At 34.1% G+C, this 19,313-nt stretch overlaps 1 protein-coding gene across 6 annotated transcripts in view; it reads left to right on the top strand.

Moving 5' to 3' along the window:
* The window catches only part of ERBB4 (erb-b2 receptor tyrosine kinase 4), a 1,283,620-nt gene that overhangs the window by 939,250 nt on the left and 325,057 nt on the right, over window positions 1–19,313 (top strand). For all 6 annotated transcript variants that reach the window (XM_061383869.1, XM_061383859.1, XM_061383854.1 and 3 more), the window contains exons 6-10: window positions 5,112–5,230; window positions 8,097–8,238; window positions 12,204–12,317; window positions 12,407–12,533; window positions 18,619–18,692. In XM_061383869.1, the coding sequence (XP_061239853.1) occupies window positions 5,112–5,230; window positions 8,097–8,238; window positions 12,204–12,317; window positions 12,407–12,533; window positions 18,619–18,692 (576 nt within the window). The remainder of the gene's footprint in view (window positions 1–5,111; window positions 5,231–8,096; window positions 8,239–12,203; window positions 12,318–12,406; window positions 12,534–18,618; window positions 18,693–19,313) is intronic.

Raw genomic sequence — 19,313 nt, 5'->3', positions numbered from 1 at the left:
CATGACTTAGCTACTGAACAACAGCAACAATCAAGGTTGCACTGTGTTCATTCTTTTTCTAATGTATTATTTTTATATTTAAATAGTATAATAATTAGATAAAGTATCAACATGAACATTTATTAAATAATTTATTAAAATACAATTATGGTTATTTGTTTAAATGTTATCTACATTAATTTCCTAACTTAGTAGGAAAGACCAAAGTATATAAATGAAGAGAAATGGAAATATTTTGTATAGTTAGCTTAAAGAACCATAGAGTAAAAAATGGAAATTAACACCTAGACATATATGTCTAGTATTAAAATACAGTATGATTTATAGAATATGATTGCTGTTTCACATCATGTTATTTTCCAGCTAAGCAATGCCTGTCAACCAAAAGCAAATTAGTAGACTGTCCTGTGATAACACTGATTTCATGTCTTGTAGTATGATCACTTAGCATGAGTCTGCCATTTCAGTTAGCAACTCTTAATACATTGAAGTCCAAGGGATGTGACTCAGATGGTAAAGAACCCTCCTCCAGTTCAGGAGACCTGGGTTTGATCCCTAGGTTGGGAAGATCCCCTCGAGAAGGGAATGGCAACCCACTCCAGTATTACCTGGAGAATTCCATGGACAGGAGAGCCTGGCAGGCTGCAGTCCATGGGGTCACAAAGAGTTGGACACAACTGAGCGACTAACACAATAATACATTGAAAGAGCCTTGTTGAATCTGAAAGAAAGAAATTATATTTGAATTTGTTCTTTCCAAAAATGTCTATTAAAGTATTTCCTTTATATGATATTAATTACTAATTAGGACATCTAAATAAATGTAACAATTGGTTAAAAATAGGAAGATTAAGCACAATGTATGAATATTAACATTAATGAGTAAGATAAAATTAATTGAATATATTTCACATATATAATGTATATGTAATATGTATGTAAACTCATTGTGTTCTGTTAGTTGCTCAGTTGTGTCTGACTCTTTGTGACCCCAAGGACTGCAGCCCACCAGGCTCCTTTGTCCCCAGAATTCTATAGGCAGGAATACTGGAGTGGGTTGCCATTCCCTTCTCCAGGCGATCTTCCCAAACTAGGGATTGAACCCAGGTCTCCTGTACTTCAGGCAGATTCTTGACCATCTGAGCCAAATCCTGTGGACTGCAAGGAGATTAAACCAGTCAATCCTAAAGGAACCTGATTATTCATTGGAAGGACTGATGCTAAAACTGAAGCTCCAATACTTTGGCCACCTAATGCAAAGAGCCAACTCGTTAGTAAAGATCCAGATGCTGGGAAAGATTGAAGGCAGGAGGAAGAGGGGACAATAGAGAATGAGATGGTTGAATGGCATCACCGACTCAATGGACATGACTTTGAGCAAACTCCAGGAGATAGTGAAGGACAGGGAAGCCTGGCACGCTGCAGTCTATGGGGTTGCAGAGTCGTACGTGACTGAGTGAGTGAACAACAACATATGTGTGTTGATGTATAATGTGTTTATAAATACAAATAAAATTTACATGGATGCCAGGTACAGTTCTAACACTGGAATATACCATAAAACAAAGGAAGTGTAATAAATGAGTTGTAAAATATATTAGATGGTGATAGATGCTATAACAGAGATACAAGGGGGAAGAAGGGGAAGGAGGGAAGAGGACAGGAAGAGAGAGAAGGAGGAAAGTCCATAAGGCATCAGTGGTTTGGAAAGGATTTAAATTATGTATTAACTAAGGATAGACTTCATTGAGAAGGTGAGATTAGAGCAAAGACTTGAATGTTTAGGGACAGGTCAAATTGACTTATTTTGTAGTATTTTATACTAGAATATTTACAGAAGAAATTACTTACTTCAAAATAATTACCTAAATTGCAAATATCAAATATGCTCTCATATATGAGATCTGAAATTTTGTTCTATTTCAAAACCTTTAAACTTACATGAAATATCATATGACAATTTTTACAAAATAAAAACAAGAGAGAGGATGAGTTCAAATACTGTTTTAGTTTAAACTTTATTTGTTATTTGTTGACTACATAGGGAGGAATGTAATAATGTCAAATGGAAAAATATAAAAATTATATAGTTTACAAATATCATCATCATGTTCAATTGAAAAAGACCCAAGTGAATCTATGGAATCATGAAATAATCAATGGTAGAATATAAGGATCTAATAATAGATACAAACAATAATTGTAAGGTATTTTCATTTTGATATACTCTATTTCTTAGTATTTTAATATTTGTCTGTTTACATTTTTAGTGCCCTACCCATTTAACTGTCAATATATTTCCTTTTCCTCTAATAAGTGCATTATGTACTCAATAAACAGATATTTCTAAGTTGGCATTATATGACATTTGTTACTTGGAGGGAATACTTATTTAGTGTCTATTAACTGCCAAACGATACCAGGGATGTAAACATGAATAAGATGATATACTTCAATAAAATGCTGTATTACTTTACTGGGGGAGCAGACATGGAAAAAATAAATACAATATGTTACAATAAGCACAATAATATTATCTAATGGTTGCTGAGCACTATTAATAGGAGTTATATTAGGCACTATACCTATATCTCTATTTGTGTCTTCAAGTCCATTACATAGGAATTCATACTAATCCCATATTAAAAATGGTGAAGTGAAATACAGAGTGGTTAGATAATGTGTCATATCATAAGAACAAAATTTGAATTTGAATGATCCTAGACCCTCAGATGGCAGCCTACTCCAGTGTTCTTGCCTGGAGAATCCCAGGGACGGGGGAGCCTGGTGGGCTGCCGTCTATGGGATCACACAAAGTCGGACACGACTGAAGTGACTTAGCAGCAGCAGCAGACCCTCAGAGCTCATAGATTCATGTATTAACTTCACCTGCTTGGTCGTTCAGAAGCATGTACATCAGATTAACTCAACATGGAGCTGTGTCTGAAAAGGTTTCAGAACAAAAACAGAACATTCAGTTGATCTTATGGATGAGTATTTGCTAGACAGAGAAGACAGCTTATTTAATTTTTTGTCATGAAGGAATATACTGTGACAAGGCAGTAAAAATCACAAATGCATATCATGAAAGGAACTGAGGATCACAAGTGGTATTTCTGTGTGTCTGAATGTGAAGAGCAGATTGAGAGTAGTGAGAGATGCCAGTAGAAATAGAAATGGTGGTCAATTGATGGAGGACTTTTATCCCTTGCTAAGGGTTTACACGGAGAAGGAAATGGCACCCCACTCCAGTACTCTTGCCTGGAAAATCCCATGGATGGAGGAGCCTGGTAGGCTGCAGTCCATGGGGTCGCTAAGAGTCGGACACAACTGAGTGACTTCACTTTGACTTTTTACTTTCATGCATTGGAGAAGGAAATGGCAACCCACTCCAGTGTTCTTGCCTGGAGAATCCCAGGGACGGGGGAGCCTGGTGGGCTGCCGTCTATGGGGTCACAAAGAGTCGGACACGACTGAAGTAACTTAGCATAGCATAGCATAAGGGTTTACAGCTCTATTGCAGAGTTGGAAAGTAAGGCTCATACAGAGAAAGGACTGACACTGATTTATATGCAACAGCTTATATTTTCAAGTCATTACCTTTATTATGGCATACAGAGTTATTTGTGACCTGAGAGACCTTTTAGAAGGCTATGCGATATTTAGAGATAAATCTCAGAATGAAGTTGGCATAGACAGCAGGGAAGAAAAGAAGAACATCTATTGGTAGTACTTGGGAATTTTATTAGGTGTGAAAAGTGAGGGTAGAGGAAAAGGAGAACTAGAATACATGTCCAAAATTTTAGCTGAAGTGTTGGATGGATGATGTTATCAGTAATTGAGATAAGGGAACAAATAAGAGACAGACACTCTATGGTAGAGGTGGGGAAAAAATGCATTCCATTGTGTACATATAAATAGGGAATTTTCCAGACAATGAGAAATGCATGTTGCATCTTGATAGAGATTTCAGATCTGAATCTAATGTCGTCTACCTAGAGATAGTATACGAAATAGAGGATGAATGATTATATCCAAGTATATGAGCTCTTAATCCATATGAAGACCAGCTCTGAGGAACACTAAAGTTTAAGGAATCGTGTCTTACTGTACTAACAGTGAAGGAAACTTTGAAGAACTCAAAGAGGTGGGAAGAAACAAGGCTGAAGAAATACAGAACCAAGAAATAATGTGTTACACATATGTTGTATAATTCATTTCTCTATATACTTTTAAAATATCTCTTTGGAATAAGTATGATAAGCCCAGAAATGTGTCCCTTAATGCTATGATTTTGTTGTCCAGTGTATATAGCTTGATTTACTAAAGTAAACCTTGACAGCATGATGCTGTCAACTAAGACTGAAGAATGTTATAAGAAAAACTAACGGAAGTTTTTGTTGTGTTTACTATGAATATGTTTTCCGCCCTCCTTCCTGTTTCTTCAAGGATGTTCCTCTACTCCTTGTTAAGTCCCTCTTTTTAAGAAATTTTGGTAGAAATTTCACTTAAATCTCAGGAATAGAAATGTTTGTGCTACTACAGAGGCGTTATCTACCTATCTTTGTCTGTCTGTTTATCTATCTACCTACCTACCTATTTGTCTGTTACCTATCCATTTATCACCCATCATCTGTCTATCTGATAGGAATAATATAAGGTATAATGTGAATCATGTAAGAGTTTATGTTTTCATTCTTTGCATTGGCTAGCAAAAATCAGGCACCCCTTTCTGGGGACACTTTCTGCCTGTAGGCCCTCACGGTGCACATTGTAAATAGACTTTGCTGCCGACTCCATTTTTAGCAACCTGCCAGAATGCCTCTCATTCAGTTTTTCTAAATTTGATTCTTTCTTCCTAATTGTGTGATTTTTGTAAAGCACTGTCTTTGCTTGAAAAAGAATGAATCTAAAAACAAATTCATGTATTAATTTTGAAGGATTTTGTATAGTAATTTTGATCAATTGCCAACTTCAAGCAGTAAATGTTTGCTGAGCTGAGTCAGTGATGGTTGAGCAAATTGTTACTTACTCCAGGGCTCAGCTTTTCTCAGCTACTCCAAATCACCTGGCAGCTGACTTTGATGAGGCACTATCTCTGTCTTCTGCAGTGACAAGGACCGTGTGTGCGGAACAGTGTGATGGCAGATGCTATGGACCCTACGTGAGTGATTGCTGTCACCGAGAATGTGCTGGGGGCTGTTCGGGACCGAAGGACACCGACTGCTTTGTGAGTCTGGCAGCTCTCCCTTTCACTTTCTGATCCTCCCTTTCCTCCTAGTCTGACTCACATACATCAAATCTTTACCATCGCTTGTGGTAAAGAACCCACTTGCCAATGCAGGAGATGTGAGATGCAGGTTCAGTCCCCGGGTGGGGAAGATCTCCTGGAGGAGGGCACGGCAACTCTCTCCAGTATTCTTGCCTGGAGAATCCCCATGGACAGAGGAACCTGGAAGGCTACAGTCACAAAGAGTCAGACATGACTGAAGAGACTTGGCATGCACACAAGATAAGATCAGATGTTACTATTTTAGGGTTAAGAAAGGTGCTGTGATTTCCTGAAAGTCATTCTCTTACTGGGTGGCTATTGATTAACTAGGATTGTTCTGTCCTAGAATAAATGTATTATGCCTTTCTGATATAGTTTATTTTACAAGTGAGACTTAGTTGGACAACGTAAAGGAGAACATATTGAATATCTTTAAAAAAGATAACAGTATCCTTCCAAAATTTACTGTGTATGTTGTTGCCTCACTGAGTTGAGTCTTCTGAGTGGGGGCACTCATATTTTATCTCTCAAATATAAATTCAAGATTAAAGCAGATAAATTTATGAATTAAACTGTCTTATAGTCTATATTGTTTACAAGCTAATATTATTCAAAATTTATAAGATTTATAAATGCATGCTTAAAGCAATTTATATGCTAATCTGTGTGATTTTTATTTTAGAAGAGGACACTTTTACATCCTCAGAATTAACATTTACAGCTTGTCAGGGCCACTTTTTAATTACTTTTTGATATCCCTGATAAAGTTCTTTCTATTCCATTGAATACATACAGGCCATTCTGTGAGTTACAGTTAATGCAGTTTCATGCACACAGAGCATTAGTTTCATTTTAAGCCAAAAATCATAAAATAATAAACAATTTTTGTTGTTCAAATGTACACAGGAATATATTTTGTTCCTCCACATCAAATATCCATAGAAAACACTGATGCATTTAGAACTGAGGATATTTATTTTTTTTCAAATTGGTACTTAATTCTGCTCAAGTAAACCATAGATTATACCTCTCATGATATAGAAACACAGTAATTTATTACTTCTCTTAATGTCACAAAAACTTAATTTGTCTGTCCTAATTTTATAGTGAAACAAAGTATGTATTATAGAAATGAGTAGGGAGGAAAAAGGAAGGAGAGGGAAATATTAAAAATGTACAGAAGATGCTCAGCAGACCTTGAACTGAGACTCTTTCCCTTACCTCTCACCAGACATGAGATATAAGCTTGATCTGAAAGATACTGAACAGGGGTTGTGTTAGCAATTCCAAAATAGTACTAACAATAAAAATGAACAATAGCTCTTAACTTTCACTTAGAAGTTTTTCACTGAATTTTTTTTCATGGTTCCCTTATCACGATAAGCAAAGTGCTGAGTGAGCTTCAGAATTCTCATTTCATTATTTTTATGGAATGGTCCACTGATTCCACTTTGGCATTTAGTAGAGAATGTTCAAGAATGCCAGACCAAGGACTTGGTGTAAGTTGTTGTTTTGTATACTGTCTGGAAGGTAAACTTGTTTGATCTCTCTGGCTTATGTCCCTTTGTTGCCAAGTAATCTGTGCGAAACACTGTATAAAATATATTAGTAAAGCAATTATGAGGACACATGAAGTTTTATAGCCATAAATTAAAGCTTACTGAGTTTTCTAGATTGGTTTTTAATAGATTCTTCCTGGAAAGTGTCATCTTAGTGAATAATATATCATCAGTGAGTCTCGTTCTGATTATGCATCTCGTAGACTATCATCAGGGAATTGTCATGTTTGTGATAAAGTACTTGCTAAAACAACAATTGATTAAGAAAATGTTTTGAGGAAACAGAATAAATTAGTGCTTATTAATAACCATACATCTAATTTATGATGATATGTAAAATATAGCTTGAGTTCACATTAGCTTGCCTTCCAAAGCCTAAAGTATTCCTATGCAGGTTTAAATTGTTTAATTAAGAGAATTAGTCCATCTCCTCTTTTGCTAAACACATGTTTTATATACTTATATATGTACTTTTTATCTATTTTTTATATCAAATACCTAACTTCTGGGTGGTGCAATTGTTTTTAATTGTTTTCAAATGCATTTGAACATATTAACAAATAGAAGTCTCAGGAAAAATATATAAATCAGCAGAAACAAATTTATTTGAACTTGACTTTTAGGAAAAGGTATGACCATATAGGAAAAAGGTATCATATTATTCAATTATGGACTAAATTAGCTACTTCTTTACATTTTGGCATCACATCCCACTACATTTACATTTGGCTAGTCACCTGACAGAGACTTCTAAGTCCAGTTTGAATGACCATCACAAAGTTATCTCACTATACAATGGTAATGAACAGATTCACAAGGTTACTTGAGTCACCGAATTCGTCAAATACCAGCTTTCAGAAAACTCTAGCCTATACAATTGGATATTTAGTTTTCACTGCCAGACTCTAAAACTCAGTATAAACCCTTTGAATAATAAATTTTCACTATAATCTAACTTTAATAATTTAAATCAATTGCCAGTTTAGAAATTTATGGAGAGACACCAAGAAATATGAACATTAGTAACTATAGAAGGTATGTTTGGTGAGCTGGAAAAAGTTTTTTAAAATTAAGAAATACAAAACAAACATTAACTTAAAAAATAAATCCTGATGAATAAAAAATTGTCATAGTTTCCAGTTTTTATAAAATTGATATTTGCTAAGAAATTAATATACCTTATCACACAACTGTTGTAACAGTGTCCCTTTAACAATATTATGAAGGTTGTTTCAAAAAGGAAATTAATTTTTGCTGTGTTGCAGGCATGCATGAATTTCAATGACAGTGGAGCATGTGTTACTCAGTGTCCACAAACATTTGTCTACAATCCCACTACCTTTCAACTGGAGCATAACTTCAATGCAAAATACACCTATGGAGCCTTTTGTGTCAAGAAGTGCCCACGTAAGTAACAAAATAAGACTAGCCAAATTAATTAACTCATTGTTTTAAAGCAAAGTAATTTCATGGAAACTTATCATAATTTGAAACTTGTGACATATCATGAATTACTTTGGTATAGATATTATTATTATTTCATATATAAAGGAATTAAAATTCAAAAAATTGAAGTGATTGGTTCATAATCTCAGCAAATGAGTAACATGTTTGAGGTTAGAGTACATTGTCAATTCATTGACTTATACACTCATTATTTTCACTGTATGTCAATATTTTTGCACATGATGCTGTCCTCAGAAAAATGATTAAGTAGCAGCAAACTATGTAATGAACAAGGTCTTCTTATAATAATAATGAATTTTCACCTAAAGTGATCTTATTATTTAGTTGTAATAGAATATATAAAATAGTTTTGACATCAGATATAATTTTAAAACAATAACCATGGATATAAAGGGCATGTTAAGGAATCTTTACCAAATTGAAAATTCATCCTGGGGATTCAGAATGACCAGCTTGTTTGTTTAAGTCAATTTCTTTGCTTAGAGAGACCACTGAGACATTTCTTTGATGTTTTACTTTTTTAATGGCTGAAAAAAAAAAACAAAACCTCATTTGTCCATGTAAATTAAAAGACTTTACATTCTACATCACATAGATATTTATTTTTTTGATTTGTGCATAGGATGGAATAGGAAGTGTAAGAGACGTGAGATTAGAATGGCTTTGATTATAGCTTTGGCCACTTATTCACTGTGTGATTTTTAATAAACTACTTAATTTTCTAGGTTTCATTTGTAACTCAGTCAGTAAAGAATCTGCCTGCGATGCAGGAGACCCGGGTTTGATCCCTGGGTCGGGAAGATCCTCTGGAGAAGGAGATGGCAACCCACTCCATTGTTCTTGCCTGGAATCCCATGGACAGCGAAGCCTGGCAGGCTATACAGTCCATGGGGTCGCGAGAGTTGGACACATCTTAGCGACTAAACCACCACTACCACTTAATTTCCTTTTTTCTCCTCTTTAAAACGTGGAAAATCAAATGTACCCTCTCTCTTTCCCAGAAATAATATAAAGACCAAAGTGATAGGGAATAAGTTTCATAGGAATAGTATATAAAAACAAGTCTTTGAAAGCAATGATCATTCCAGCCATTATTATTATTTTATATTGATTAAAAGAATAAATATGCATTATATGCATAAACATATATATGCATTTGTATGTAGATAATTTTATAACCAAACTCATGATTTTAATCTGATAATTTCTCATCTAAAAGTTACCCTATATTTACTATCTACTCTCTTGCAAACTACAGGGCGTAAGAGTATCTATCATAGAATGAGGCTAGATGACAAATTTTTTTCCTTTTCTTAGACAAATGTCCTCCTCCTTCTTAGACTATATCCTTCATAGTGGCTCTGAAGTCTCTCAACTCCTAAATTACAACAAGAGGTCAAAATCTAAGGACTGTTTTTTGAAATGACATGCCCAGTTACTGTAATTATAGTAACTCATAAACTTTCTTTTATGTATTAGTTTAGGTCTATCCAATTACACACTAATTTAAAGCACTTCATTATTTATCTATGTAAAATTCAAATCTTTGAGGGATCTTGCCTATGCTAAACTGTAGCTATCTTGGGAAACCAAGATGTTTAGCTTCTAAATACTGGTCTACAATTCCTAATCCAGAATTTTGAAATTCAAAACCTAAACAGTAAATATTTTTTGAAACTTATTTGACTTCAAAACCTGAACTTTTATGAAGATACTTATAATCTTTTCTATTTATTTCATTTGACATAAGCTGCTACAAAAATGTGGACTTTTTAAATAAGAAGTATTCCTGAAGACCTTGCAGAAAGGATGGTTACTTCTATTACAGTTTGGGTTCCCGTGCTACAGAGATTTTGGTTGTTAAAGAGTGTTCTCAGGATCAGGACCCATGAGAGAAGGAAAAGAAGTGAGCTCAGGCTGTGATACAGTCTTAGCAAGGTGTCTCTTCTGTGACAGATGCTCTCTAGTGGATATTAACTTAAAATACAAAGATCATCACACTTTATACCCACTCCCATGGATTCAAATATATCCCTCTACCCCAGACTGCTTTCAATTCCAGTTCCAGATCTTCTAGCATTTCTTCTTTCAGAACAAGCCACTGCTCACGTTGTTGCTGTTATGTTAGTCGCTTAGTTGTTTCTGACTCTTGCAACCCCATGGACTGTAGCCCAGCTGGCTCCTCTGTCTGTGGAATTCTCCAGGCAAGAATACTAGCTATTCCCTTCTTCAGGGGATCTTCCGGACCCAGGAATCAGACCTGGGTCATATTTATTCTAAACTCGTATTTATTCCATACAAAGTAAAGGATCCTTTGCACTACCCAGAACTATGCCCATTGGTAGGATGTTTACTTGCCACTCTTTCCAGTCCACTCCTGACTGAGGCCACAGGGAAGGTACCATGCATTTTCAGTTGCCTGTACCTACATCCCAAGATTAGTTTTTGTACCCCTCTGACCTCTTGTCCTACTTGCCCTCTCTTGGTTCCCCATGTAGCCATAGATATGAACTTAGTGAAAGGTGCCAGCACAGTGGTCAGTGGATAATGTAGGGATTTGGAACACCTGCTTATGCAGTTTACTATGTGAGTGCCCCAGCTCATATCAATTCCAAATTCACTGCTTCCATCTTACAATGGATTGCCGTTGGCCCTACTCAAAATTATGATGTCATGGTTTTTGACAAAACTTTGTTTGTGATGGGCAATTTGTACTACATGATCAATCAATTACCCATGGTTAGGTAGACCATCTCTACCACGACCCACAAGCATGTCAGGAGTTATTTATTAAATGGGGTATAATTCCTAGAGGTCTCTGATGTGATTTTCCATTTGAAACTTGCCATAACTCCACATAGCATATTTTCCCACCATACAAACTTCTAATATTATAGAATAAGTATGTTAGAATATTAATATATTAGAATATTCTATAATATTCTAATATTATAGAAGTATGTATGGGTTTTGTGATCCAAGTAGCAGGATTGCTTGCCCTCCAGCCTAGACTTGCACTATATGCCTTTCCTGCTCTGGGTCCCTTCAAAGTCAGAAGCCTTCTAGACTACTAAATACTGCCAGAAATAGTATTTCCAAACATGGAAGAATGCTGCCTTCAAAACCCAAAAGTAGCCTGGCAGATATTGTGTTTTCCGTTTATTGTAGAAATGGATGCAATAATTTGTCCTTATTTTTTGAAGGGAATGTTTGGCATATCCCAGATCACTGGACTTCTAAACATTTCACCATGGCAAATAATTAGACGTTCTTGGTTTATTTAGTAACCTTTCCTAAAATCATGGGGTCGCAAAGAGCCGAACATGACTGATCAACTAACGCTTTCACTTTCCTAAAGTACTGCCCTTCCAAATTTCATCTTTTTTCTTTATATGAAGCTATGGGACAATTTCTACAGCTCTCCATTGAAAGATGAACATATTTTAAACATTTCCTCTTGTGATATAAAGTACACTCCCTTCATCCAAGGCAGTTTAACTTCAGCTTCATTTGTGCTTCATGTAACTTGAAGTATTTTTAGATTTCCAACTTGTATCATGGCATGAAATGAAGTGGAACTATTGAAAAACACAAACTAAATGTCATGCAGTTTCCTAAGACTATAAAAGAAATTCACTAATCTTGGGGGGCAATTCAGGATGTGGAGCAGTAGCCAAGCAAGTACCAAATGTTGTTAACACACGCTGCCCTTGGATTGGAATGTAGATACTCATAGATGCTATTTCAGGTTGATATGTTTAGACAAGGAGTTGTTTTAGGGAAAGAAACATACATACTATCATTTTCAAAGGGTAATAATGTTCAAACCCTAAAATATTTTGTTTTAAATTCTATTGCTGAACATCAACATTATTGCTAAATTTACCTTTTTCTTTTTTTATCAGATAACTTTGTAGTTGATTCCAGTTCCTGTGTGCGTGCTTGTCCTAGTTCCAAGATGGAAGTAGAAGAAAATGGGATTAAAATGTGTAAACCTTGCACTGACATTTGCCCAAAAGGTAGTGATTTTGTACTGTCATTCTATGATAAAAATGCATTTTATTGACTAAAGAAAATTTTTCTCAACTCCCTGATCTTGTTTCTACAGCTTGTGATGGCATTGGCACAGGATCGTTGATGTCGGCTCAGACCGTGGATTCTAGTAACATTGACAAATTCATAAACTGCACCAAAATCAATGGGAATTTGATCTTCCTTGTCACTGGTATTCATGGGTCAGTATTACATTTTTATTGAAAATTTTATTGTAAAATATAGACAGAGTTTAATAGATTCTTTAGTTTTGTCAGTCTGATTCATTTTGACACAGGGTTCCATTATATATTAATGTGTTTTTCCAGCAAAGTCAATGTCAGATTTCACCAGTGGTAATTGTAAGCCAAATTTTGCAAGAGCAATCCAGATTATAAATTTGGTGACTACCTGGATTTGAAAATAACGATTTATATATAAGCTAAGATGTATTTATAGGATATTCCCTTCAAATCCATAGATTTTAGTGAGTTTGACACATTTATAGATGTATTTAGGGAAACACTATCAGTGGATAAAGTGGGAAATTTCATTCAAATCCCTAACCCAATTAGTTCAAGACGACATAAATAAATTTTATTTAATGTATTACATAGAAAAGTCAATAAGTTGTAATTCTGAGCTTTCAGGTATTTTCTTTGCCCTGTTGTATCTTTTTAGGTTTTAGAGTTGGGAATTTAGTACTATTGTGAGAAATCTATTAAATGGATTTCATTTTAGCAATAAAAACTGTAACATTTTCTAGGCTTCTTCATTCTAGAACCACCTGCTGGTTTTAACGGGAGAAATGACCAAATTTGTGTTCTTTCAATTGGAATGAAAATGTCAATATTTTTACGTTATATTTTATCTATTTGTCTATATCACTACCTAATCCCTAAATATTAGTGCTGCAGGCTACAGAAAAAGAATATCACTCACATATTTCAATTCAAGACCTACTCTAAACATAACAATTTAACACATTATGAATAAATATGTCAAATAGGAACAGCAAGGTAAATAAAACAAATGTTCCTTTCTATTCAAATAAATTACTTTAGGTCTTAGTACATAAAGTATTTCTTTACTTTGAAATGTAACTTTTAGCATAGATGTATGCCAGAAATACCAAGACGTGTTTCTTGTTGCTGTTGTTGTTGTTTGGCTTCTTTTTGTTTTTTAAATATGGTCCAGATTTAAAATCTCTTTAAAAAATATGCACATGATTATTCTTGCGTGGCAACAATCTGTTGGAGCTGGGTGGTACTAGTCATTTGAGATGGGACACATTCAGTTGAATTCACCATAGTTCCCACTGGCCCTCTATATCCATTTACTTGTTGTATTTGCCTTCTTGTCTCCATTGGGTAAGAGGCCTGGGCCAATATTTAAGTTCATCTATATAATTTAACATATGCATGTCATTTAGTAAAACAAATATCCACAATTTAGGTATTTTGTAAAACCAAATATCACTGTGCATGAAAGATCATATTATGTTAACAGTGTCTTTGGAGAAATAAGAAGACACAGGCCATCAATTCACATTGACTGCTTCCACATGGATATATTAATAATAAATGAATGGACCTCAAGTCCATCTGCGTGGGGAAAGATTTAAAAACATAGTCTCATGAATTGCTTTAGACAAGTGATTTTTATTACAATCAGGCCCAACATCCATCATTTTTATATTAGATTTTGAAATAAAATTTAATTCATTTTAAAATTTTCAATTTAAATTCATTCTCAATTTTGAAATAAAAGTCATAGATTATGTACTCTACCTATAAACATAGTTTTATAAAGTCATTATAATTATGATTTAGAGAAGAATTTTGAAAAGTAATGTTTAATAAAATATGTATTGATAGGAAAATGATCAGCTACTTTTTGTCATAAACGTTTGGATTTATAGGAGGGAAGATTAGAAGTCACTCTGTGCATGAAGTATGGGGAAATAAAATGCAAAGAAACAGATGAACACTGGAATATTGTAGTATGAATAGAGGCAACATTACTACAGAATTATACACAAAATAGGATACACTAGGAAGTTTGTTCACATGAGCTTCTAGACTGGGTGGAGCATTTTAAGGTGCTTCAGGACATAAAGCAATCCTTTGCTTTGAAAGGCATTTAACTTGGCTTGGGATTATTTCTAAATCCTGTAGTGTCCCTCAATCTCAATCATAACTGAAACCTCTTGACGGATGTCCCAGATGACCATACATTCACAAATATGAGCAGAATTATTATAAAACATCAGACTAATCCAGACTTTCAAGGAGAACACTAAGTGAAAAATTACAAAAATCAACTCACATGAATTAGAAATAGAAAGGTAAGCCAAGTTTCTCTTAAAAATAAGAGTCAAATATTCTACTTGATTAACTTGATCCAGACCAGACTGGAGTTTGGTTTGAGTCTCTACCATGGACAGTCGGCATTGAGCTGTGCGGTTTCCATGTCAAACACTCAGAGTCCTCCCATATGGAGTTGAGAACTGGATTAAAAATAAATAACTCCCTCCTCTGGGTATTGTGGGCATTCAAAGCAAATGTATGTATATATCTTTAAGTGTTTAGTCCAATATGTAGAACAGAGTAAATCTTAATAAATGGTATAAAAAAGAAAGAAAAGATGGGGAAAGGAGGGAAAGAAGAGAAAGACAATGAAAAGTAACAAAAATAAAACAAAACAAAACAAAACAAAAACCTAAAGCCCCCCGACCAGAATTAAAGAAAATTTAAAACATTTAGAGAAAAAGGCAGTTCAAAAGCAAATCTCAGTGACTATATCTAGTATTTGGTTTATAGCACAGCATATAGTGTAACAGATATTATTTCATAGACTATTGGAAACTGAATAAAGTCAAATTTATCTTTATGCCAATATTTACTTTATGACAAATCATACTTCCTACCTCAGAAGATTATGATTTGTCTTTAATTATAGCAATTAAATGTAACATTATAATTAATATTATTGTGTCTCGAGCATAATATATAAGGTATTTCCAGGACAAATATATATATGAAAGATGATATATTCCTCGTTTCTAGTCTCATGTCAACATGAAGCATATTCTGAAGCCTTACTCTTTGATTTTAGGAAGGAAGTAACATAAAGTTAATTGAGTGGATCTCAGATAGTTACATATAGACACATGTGTATTCATGTATGTAATGTGTGTGTGTATAGACAGACAGATTTTGGAGGTGAATAATATGAGATAAACAGAAAGCTTTTAGTAAATTAACAAAATGGTTTATTCCACTTAATTCTTATTATCCTCAGTCTTCTAACTAACTAGATTTTGATAGGTTGAATCGTTTGATTAAAATAGCTAGAGTATTTCTTTAAACTAATGGAAAGGAAAAACCCATAATTAAATGAGACTATACATTTCAAAATCAAATTTCTGCTAAAAATAAATTTACTGTGAAGCTGTCATTAAAATGTTAATGCATGAAACAGTTCAAGGAAATATTCACTTTATAGCACAATACCACCCTTGCTAGAAATAAAGTAGACACTATTATTTTCTTATTTAGAATGGAAACTGCAGGCAAAATTCAGTGTTCAGGGTTATCATAGGATCTCCTTTCATGTTTTGGCATGTCTAACAATGCTCATGTGCGTATGCTGAGAGCAATAAAATGCTCACCAAATAAGCATACCCATGCTGTGTCACAATCTGACACTAATAAGAAAGTGCTTAGATGAAAGACTGTAATGATGATAGATAATGGGAAACAGCTTATGAGTTTGGTGGAGAAAATAATGTGATTTCAATGGAACTGTGAAAATATGTTTCTCTCCCTTTATTCTGAGCTTTATTGGGTCACCAAACATACTCACAGAGTGGACATAGTGTTCGTTTTCATGACCCTATATTTAGCTAGGAAAGTTCTCAGTTTTAAAATACTATGGATTTCAAGTGACTTGATGGAACTCCCTAAGGTTACTTTGAAGGCAGTAAGTGGGATTCTGTCAACTTATTTTATGAGAGTCCTGAATCTCTAAATTAAGTATATAAAATTTCTGTGGTCCATTGGGTTTCATGTGAACAGTCTAGAATTTGTTTCAATCCTGGCAACCTGTAAGTGTTCTCAGTAAAAGTTTGGACTGACCCCACTACTGCATGTATGCCCTGCACTTTGAGTGTTTCTCAGTAAAGCGAGAATATTTGATTATATTACTAGAGCTCTTCTATATATTGCTTTACATCAAAGAACAAATGTAGAAAGCTCATTCTACTACTGCAGAGCTGGCATTTCCCCTGCCTATGGAAATCTTTGCATATTAGAAAATTACAGCAACCAGAGTTTTCCCACACAATAATTTTGTGCCCCATATTCACCAGAAGCATACATGTTCATTCCATATATCTTCAGTTTCAAATAGAGCAAATTTGCCAGAATATTTGAATTAAACTTTAAGCTTTCGAAATGTATTCATGCCTCTTTAAGGAAAATCTTAATTGTTTATGTGTGAATTACAGAGAAACTCATTTATAATGTTTCCAAGCCTTTTATAATATGCTGTGTTAAACTAATAGTACAGTATATAGATTACACTTCTTGATTTTTTTACTTGGAAGTAATAATTTCATCAAGCAAAGCTTTTTTTTTTTTTCTTTTAAAAGATACGGGATTGTTCACAGTATAAATGAACAGATTTATGACCCAAGCTAAGAGAGTCAGTACAAGGCAGTTTCAGAGATCAAGGTTGCTGAACTAATACTGAATTTCCAAAGGCTCTAATGACTGGATAAATAAAAACCAGTGGATTCAGACTCAAATTCTTGAAAGACAGGCCTATGCATTTGTCAAGGATTGCAGAACACCTCGACTGATAGCCTCCAATGGATCATGTTTCCTAGGTTATATTCCCACATGAAAAAGAGGGTTCTCAGATACTGCTAAAACAACAGATATCCACAGCAAGGATAAAATTCAGCTGATTGCTAAAGATGGATACAAACTTCTAAAAAGCCTAGTTAGTTAATTTTAGAAGTTTGATCTTTCTTGAAGAAATGACCAATATATGGAATTTAATTTTTCTCTGAAGAGTATGTGTTAGTATGAGGTTTTTACTTGACCAGAATAGCACAGAACACCTTTTAAAGTAATAAAACCTAAAAAATTTACTATATGTTGCTTAACAAAATATGAAGTTAGTGCTTGAATTACTGAGAAATGTTGAATGTTATATTTATATTTGGCTTAATATTTAAGTATGCATGGTCAACATGTTTAAATAAAAAATATTTTCTTAAGACAAAAACTTCTAAAAGAAATCCATCAACTATTTAATATTAAAGGTATTTTATTTTTATTTTGGAAAGACAAGGCAATTATGTATCAATAACATTTATTTAAAAATATATATATGCATTAAGAGATGGTATTTTTAAAAATCCTCAAAATGCACAACACCTTTTGAGTATTATTAAATTTATGATAAATTTATTTTCAAATGTTAGTATAATTCATATAGATGAAAGCTAATAGCTCCTGTCTTATGAACGTAAACATAAATAAATCAGATAGGAGCAAGATTGCACTCATAATCAATGTGAAGATACAGAAAAACATGTTTACATTCTGTATTTGTTTTTATCCTTCTTATGAAATTACAAGTTCTGTTAGCAGTTTAGTATGCTTTGAGAAGCCCAAAAGTTAGTTATTCTCACCATAACATAATTTATTTGCAGAGTATATTTTCCCAGTTGAGAATAGACTTTTAAAGGCAAAATAAAACAGTTAATAAATGAAATTGCTATATGTGGAGATTTCTTCAGGAGAGTCAAATTTAACCATTCCACTGGATCTAGAATAGCCTTCAATCAAAGATTTATATTGTGTCATAAAAATGTCCTCAAAGTGCATTTTGATCCCCTTCCACATCTTGCATAGAAAAGTCTGGGTAAAACATTGCTAAACTTCCTATTGGACTTTGCTGGTCGCTCAGTGGAATAGAATCCACCTGCCAATGCAGGGAAAGGGGGTTCAATCCCTGGGTCAAGAAGTTCCCCTGGAGAAAGAAATGGCAACCCACTCCAGTATTCTTGTCTGGGAAATCCCATGGACAGAAGAGCATGGTGGGCTAAGTCCCTGGTGTCACAAAAGAGTTGGACACAGCTTAGGTACTAAACAACAACCTTCTTATTGCTAATTAAAGTTCAATTTTAATGGAATAATTGCTGTCACATTTCTCATATTTTTCACTCCTTTATCTAATTTTAAATTTGACTTCATTATTTTCTTGATTTTCTAGGGACCCTTACAATGCAATTGAAGCCATAGACCCAGAGAAACTGAATGTCTTTCGGACAGTCCGAGAGATAACAGGTAATATTTGTATGAGTTTGTTATGATATGAACTATGGGAATTTTAGTGTTTTGTTGAAAATATTACATAGTATTGGAATTTTCAAAGCAAATTCTAGTTTTTTAAAAAAATATTATTTAAAATGATGAGTGTCTTAATTCCTTAGCATTTGTGCACATTTTGAAAACTGTATAACTAGAAAAATAAAATACCCTTGAAATTTTGATGTTACTGTTTTTGAAAATGTCAGTGGGTCTTTGAACCCATGTTTGTTTTGTTTTTTTTTTTTCCTATTTAGTTTTCACAAGTACTGTTGGAAATAAGTAACATGGAGGATTCATTTAGCACATGTTTATTGAGGACCTGATTTTTCAGCACTGTCAGAGTGGATGATATGGGGACTATAGACATGATTAGGAATGAGCTTGCTATCAAAGAATGTAAAATCAATTGAGGAAGGTTAGGTATAAACATAAATGTCAGGATTCAAGACAGAAAGCTGGTGTTGTAAATGTACAGAGAAGATGGCAAAAGATTTTAGGAAAATTGAAGCAATATTTTTCTGTATGTCTGCTACTAAGTCACTTCAGTCGTGTCCAACTCTATGCGACCCCATGGATGGCAGCCCACCAGGCTGCCCC

Source organism: Bos javanicus, chromosome 2 (genome assembly GCF_032452875.1).
Source record: "Bos javanicus breed banteng chromosome 2, ARS-OSU_banteng_1.0, whole genome shotgun sequence".
Taxonomy (NCBI): Eukaryota; Metazoa; Chordata; class Mammalia; order Artiodactyla; family Bovidae; genus Bos; species Bos javanicus.
The sequence above is the reverse complement of the archived record's forward strand: the minus strand, read 5'-3'. Positions and strand labels throughout refer to the sequence as shown.